Source organism: Onychostoma macrolepis, chromosome 02, assembly GCF_012432095.1.
Source record: "Onychostoma macrolepis isolate SWU-2019 chromosome 02, ASM1243209v1, whole genome shotgun sequence".
NCBI lineage: Eukaryota > Metazoa > Chordata > Actinopteri > Cypriniformes > Cyprinidae > Onychostoma > Onychostoma macrolepis.
Genome location: NC_081156.1, coordinates 26,250,915 through 26,256,914, shown reverse-complemented (window position 1 = coordinate 26,256,914; position 6,000 = coordinate 26,250,915). Strand labels below are relative to the sequence as shown.

The 6,000-nt window shown below is 40.5% G+C and overlaps 1 protein-coding gene across 1 annotated transcript in view; it reads left to right on the top strand.

Annotated features, from left to right (window-relative positions):
* The first annotated feature begins 963 nt into the window (after nt 1–963).
* hs6st1a (heparan sulfate 6-O-sulfotransferase 1a) overlaps nt 964–6,000 on the top strand; it is a 160,479-nt gene continuing 155,442 nt past the window's right edge. Inside the window, exon 1 of the mRNA XM_058796570.1 lies at nt 964–1,794. Coding sequence (XP_058652553.1) covers nt 1,274–1,794 — 521 coding nt within the window. The 5' untranslated portion in view covers nt 964–1,273. The remainder of the gene's footprint in view (nt 1,795–6,000) is intronic.

Genomic DNA, 6,000 nt, shown 5'->3' with positions numbered 1-6,000 from the left:
ATTTTCCAGCCAGCATTATAAAGCATTTTGAGTGGCTATACACAACAGTAGTCATATAAAACATTTGAAAACCAATTGTCTATTTGACATTGTGTCCTCATGTCTGTTTATCATTTGTACGATTGTTGTGCTTTTTTTGTGTCGTACGTAGAGTTTTTCCCTCTCCACTGTAACGTGCTGCTTTAGCAAGGTTCCATGAAAAGGTTTCAGCTTTTACTTTCCTTTTATGCCCCCAAGAAGATATCAAATGTTCATCAAGTTTGTCAAAATTATCCATCCTCATCATTTTTAGTCAGCTTTGATGAAACTTCTCGGCTAGCACGTCTTTTCGAAGTGACTAGCAGCCTTGTCATGTGAAATGAATATTGCGTGCTGATTCGCTAAAAAGGACTTATCGGGTTCTGTTCATAAACAACAAGGGCGCTTGTCGGTTTCTGCTGTAAATGTGAACTCGCGATGCCTTGACAATGGACAATACCAGCTTTTGTGACTAAATTTGTTTAGGGTTAACAACATGCTATATGTGGAGAATATTGCATGGCAGTCAATTCTGTTTTTTTTAAACATGGCATCTATTGGTTTTTGCAAATGAATTCTTCGTATGATTCGAGTAATTTCAAGATTCATTTCTGTTTGGACATGACTAAAAGTGGTAATAGTGAGAAGTGTGGGAGATGTTTACTTTGTAACTAGTTTGAGGCATTCAGACTAGATGATGCTCCTGCATGTTCAAATTTTTGTTTTTATTATTTTATGTTTTATTGTGTTTTTATTTTATTTTATTTTTATTGTCGATTGTTTCTCCTTTTAATTTATCTATTTATATTGTAAAAAAAAAAAAAAATGTTTTTTTTTTTTTTTGAGGAGGCACAGGCTGCTTTGCTTCCTGGGAAAAAACGACACTGAGCTTAGAGAACTATCATAATGCAAAAGGAGTCGCGGGCGTTCACTAGAAACAAAACATTGTACTCGTTTGTGTTTGAGAGAGTGGAGCGCGAGCGTGTTGGGAAAGTGGGTGTCGCTGTGCACGCTGCTGGAGGAGCTTCAGAGCGATGTGTCGAGGACTTTAAACACACTGTGTCATACAGTGGTGGAAGGAGGGAGATTGCGCCGTACTGGATCGTATACTGCAACACTTCTGATGCAATGAGTCCGACCGTTTCCATCCTGATCCAATGTGTCTGACGATTCACTTTCCGCGCGCGATGCTCTGACTGCCGTGTGTTTATATATGGAGACACCCTAAAAACAGTCTACCGGGAAATGGTAACACATGAACCTCCTCACTGGAAGGAACATGGTTGAGAGGAGCAGTAAATTTCTGTTCATCGTTGTCGGCTCGGTTCTGTTCATGCTGATTTTGTATCAGTACGTGGCTCCGGGGATGATGAACTTCGGCTCTCCGCACGGGTACATGCTGGAAGACGATGCGGATCTCTTCCCGACTCCTGATCCACATTACGTGAAGAAATACTATTTCCCCATCAGGGATCTGGAGCGGACTGTGGATTTTGAAATCAAAGGGGATGATGTGATCGTGTTCCTCCACATCCAGAAGACCGGCGGCACCACGTTCGGGAGGCACCTGGTCCAGAATGTCAGGCTGGAGGTTCCGTGCGACTGTAGACCGGGACAGAAGAAGTGTACCTGTTACCGACCCAACAGGAAAGAGACCTGGCTCTTCTCTCGGTTCTCCACCGGTTGGAGTTGTGGCTTACACGCGGACTGGACCGAACTGACCAACTGCGTACCGGGGGTTTTGAACAAAAAGGAGAGCAGGATGAAAAACCAAAGGTGATGCTTGTGCAGAATTGTTTTGTCTGAAGTGTTGGCTGTGTCTCAAAACCCAGTGAGCGCAAAACCAAAAATGTTTGGGGCATCATAGGCGTGTGCAGCCACAAAATACTGTCTCAAAGGGATCTGAGGCACAGCCAGTGCGTACAGTAGAAGAACTTTAGCGAGTAGAGAATAACACTTGCCCTCATCTGCGGAGTAGGCTACAAGACTATACAGTAATAATTATGCGTAAATTCAATGGTTATACTGGCTTTTCATACTACACTTGGGTTAACATCTTTTAAAACTTTGGGTAAAGGCCCGTTTTAACCTTGGGTTAAGCAACGTTTCACACAGTACTGCTTTTAACCCTAGGTTAACCCTGACATGCGTTGCTACAACGTAAACAACGAGTGTTGTCATTAAATATTCACGCACTTACGTAGGCTACATATGTCGTGTAAACTTTCAAGTCTTAAGAAAAAGGGTTAAAATGCCGAACAGTGACGGTGGCGTGACTGCTGAAAAAGTATCGTATGTTTTAGCAGCAATGTCTATTTGGTGACATTGATTGGTGGGCAAGCGGTTTTTAAAACAGGTCGCGTGCTGTTTTCCCACCTCAAACCAGTGTCATTGACATCATACATAGGCTATACAAAGAGCGTCAAGTCAAAGGTCGTAAATGCACCTGACCACTCAGGATATGGTATGAACAATGTGAAACATGAAACAAGATAACCCAGGATTAAGTTTACTTGGGGTTAAAATTCACAAAGGGTTAACGAATTCTAGTGTGAAAAGCCCAATGATGTTGAGTCTAGTTGGATTTCTGTGATTACATGAAACTGAATGGCAACCTTTCAAAAAAAAAAAAAAGATTGAACATGGAAACCATAGTAGGCCTATAAAATAGTATTTTACTACATGTACACATTCAGAAAAGAAACTTTTACTTGAGCTAATGTCATTCAAACGCATTAGAAAGTACTGTATTGACTCATACTTAGTGACAAATGTAATGCATTTTGGATTCATGTTTACCATGTTAAAGTTTTGTAAGGTAAAGCTCTCATGTTGCCTGTCCTTCGATTTCAGGTGGAAAACAGAACTTGCTGTGTTAGATGTTTGTGTTATTCGATTTTGCATATTTGTGTTTTCTCCAGTGATGGAGGTGGAAAATTACTGTGTTGTAAAACAGCCCCTTGTAAACACTGTAGTGAACACTGGCTGCCAGGATAGTGGTTACAGGACTCACCACATCAGGACACGCCATAGCAGTCATGTCAGGAAAAACCGGCCACTGGTAGTCAGTGTCATCTTGTTGTGTTTTGGTTAAGAAATTACTTAATTACCTTTCCCGAATCGATATATGGTGGTCTTAAACATTTAGACCCACAGCTACTGGGCATTGGAGTAGGTTAATGTTTGTGAAGTGTATTACGCTTACTTTTGCGATGATGTGAAATCCATCTCAGAGCCATGTACGTAGACTGTTTTAGTTTTTAATAGGATTTTGTGGATTAAATTATCTAAGCTCTGCAAAGTCAAATACATCAGATCAGATTTAGCAAATAATCACCAGCCTGACTCCTCTTCCTGAAAGAACACAGTCTAGATCCAACATCCCCTCTAGTGTAAAACATCCTTCGTATCACAGCGATGCCATTACTCTTGTTGCTTTTGGCGACCTTAGGAATGCAGCACTGATATGGATGCACATTCCTCTCCTTGATTAATCTCTCCTGTGATAAAGGCAGACAGACCACACCAGTGCTATTCTCCCCTAATTCATCACGCATGTGTACATGTTCGTTTTGTCTGTGAAATTAGCACAGGGTCAGCGGTAAAAGAGGTGAGAGGAGTTTTGTCATTTCGCATTTTAAATATCTGCATTATTCCGATAATTAGATGGGAAATACTGTGCGTAGATAATTCGGATTTGATATGCTGCCTTGTTGCACAGATCAAGCGCTCTTTTTACATTAGTTACAGTGATTTCAAAGGGCCAATGCAGGGTGAATTGAAACTTTGTTCATTGCTATCTTGAAGCTGTTTTTGATCTGTAAAAATGCTCAGAATTTGGGTGCTTTAGGAAAATTAAAAGGATGAATAAAAAATGTAAAAAAGGCAATTGAGCCGTGATGGTGGTCACAGAGGAGGCTGAGAAAAGCGGCATTGCTTATGACCCGTGAAATCTCTTGTGGAGATTTTGAGCTGCTGAGGACTGCTATGATTGTGTTTTTAGACTTGTGTTTTTAATGCGACCAAATATTAATGTGAACTATCATATTTTATGCTTGTATATCTGGCCTACAAACTTTGTTAGTTTCCAGATTACCAGACTGCTTATTATAGATTGTTGTTCATAATAACAGTTTTGTTCGCCATTGAAAATTTTACAGGGATGTGCGCTCATTTTGAAGTGAATTTTGTGCTTTCTTATTGTCAGAAGATCAGCAAGTATGTGGAGTAATTAATTAAAAAAAGAACCGTTCATAAGGGTCATTTGTTTGTGAATCACACTTTGTTGATTGGTTGCATCTGCTATCATTTTACTTGCAGACTGAAGCCCTAATTATTATAGGTGTTGTCAAGATGTTGAGAATTAATTTGAAAGTTTACTTGTCACATTTAGAATGGAGGAGACATGCTTTTTTTTAGTGGTAGTCCAATACATAGCCAAGGCTGCTGTATATTGAAAGTTATTTGGGATTTTTAATTTACTAGATTGACTGTTACGCTTTTCTGTTTGGCTGGTGTGATATCATATATTATATCAGCTTTATTTTGGGCAGATTTTAAGATGTGTACTTCACCCTTACCCTCTTCAGTCTTAACTGCTTATTCATGAGATTAGGTGCACTTTGGGCGGCCACAGAGTTTAACACCTGTTGTCAGTCCAGTGAGTTTCAGTTCATGGAAGCCAGCGCCATTCCCACCAACAGGCAGGAAGCCATCTGACAGCTGTGCCAATCTGCATGCTTGTTAGACATGTTTAACGGGCTTGTTTATATTTAAATCTCTCTCGGCTCCTGAAACTTTGGAAGCGATGTCCGCTCTCCTCTTCGTGGCTATTAACGTGGCGAAGGACAAGCTTTTAATTACACATAGGTCTTATTCGGATTGTTGGGATTTCTAGAGTCACATTTTCCAAATCGCATTCACGCCGTGCCGCTCCCCCGGGGACCTGGAGGACGTGAGAGCGATGGGGGCATTTTAATTGCTTAACGAGATGTGTATCACCACATTCTCATTGAGGCACCGGTTTCAGTCAGGAAGCCATCTGGTGAGTGGTGTGTGTTGTTTCTCAGGCATGAAGCACTGGGGTTTCTGATAGACCGGTGAATGGAGACCAGAGGAAAGTGACGTCTCGTGTGGGTGTGAGGTGTGAGAATGTTTCCCACAGCGAGTGTGTGCAATCAGCCACCAGCGGTTGCGTTTTACCCAGCCACCCCCCCTCCCCCCCAATGGCAGACTACTAGGCTTTGGCCCCAATGCGCTAGACAGGATGTAATCTGTTTAATGAAGGGCCTGCGTCTGCTCTTTGGCCGATATGCTCACTAAGAATAGGTGAAAGGGGGCTGCTGTCTGTTTGACGCCCCTTAAAGAAAATTCATCATCTCCTCGCCCTTATGTTTCTCAGAACTAGAGATGCATTGATACTGTTAGATAAGTAGCTGATAATCATTTTTATGTTATGGCTGATAGCTGATATTAAAATTCTGTTTTGTTTAATTGAACAATTAAGCACTTAAAAAAATTATCTTAAATACCAAAAGTGAATTTAGGAATCATTAGGCAACATTAAAATGCACAGTATGAAAAATTGATATTCATTTTGAGATTTGCTTAAGATTACATTTAACAGTATAATGAAGTAAAAACAAAAAACACACATTTGCAAATATAATGCACATTCTTACTTAAAATGTATGTTTCCAAAAAATGACTTCAAGTTTCGAAAAATTCCAGCTTTCCTTTTTTTATACAATAAAGTTGAAGGTGATCACTGGACGTCAGGCTCCAAGTTTTCTATTGGACTCTTCTTCTACTTTGTGAGGAAATGACTGAAATTTTGCTATTCTGTCGCTTTCATAACAGAATTCTCATTTATAGTTGAATTGTCTCTTTAAGTAATCTATTTGCCGTGATTTCTCATCTCTAGCCGTCATAGATGAAGATAGAATCCCAGTTGGGGGGCAGCCTGGTTAGGAGGCCTGGCGC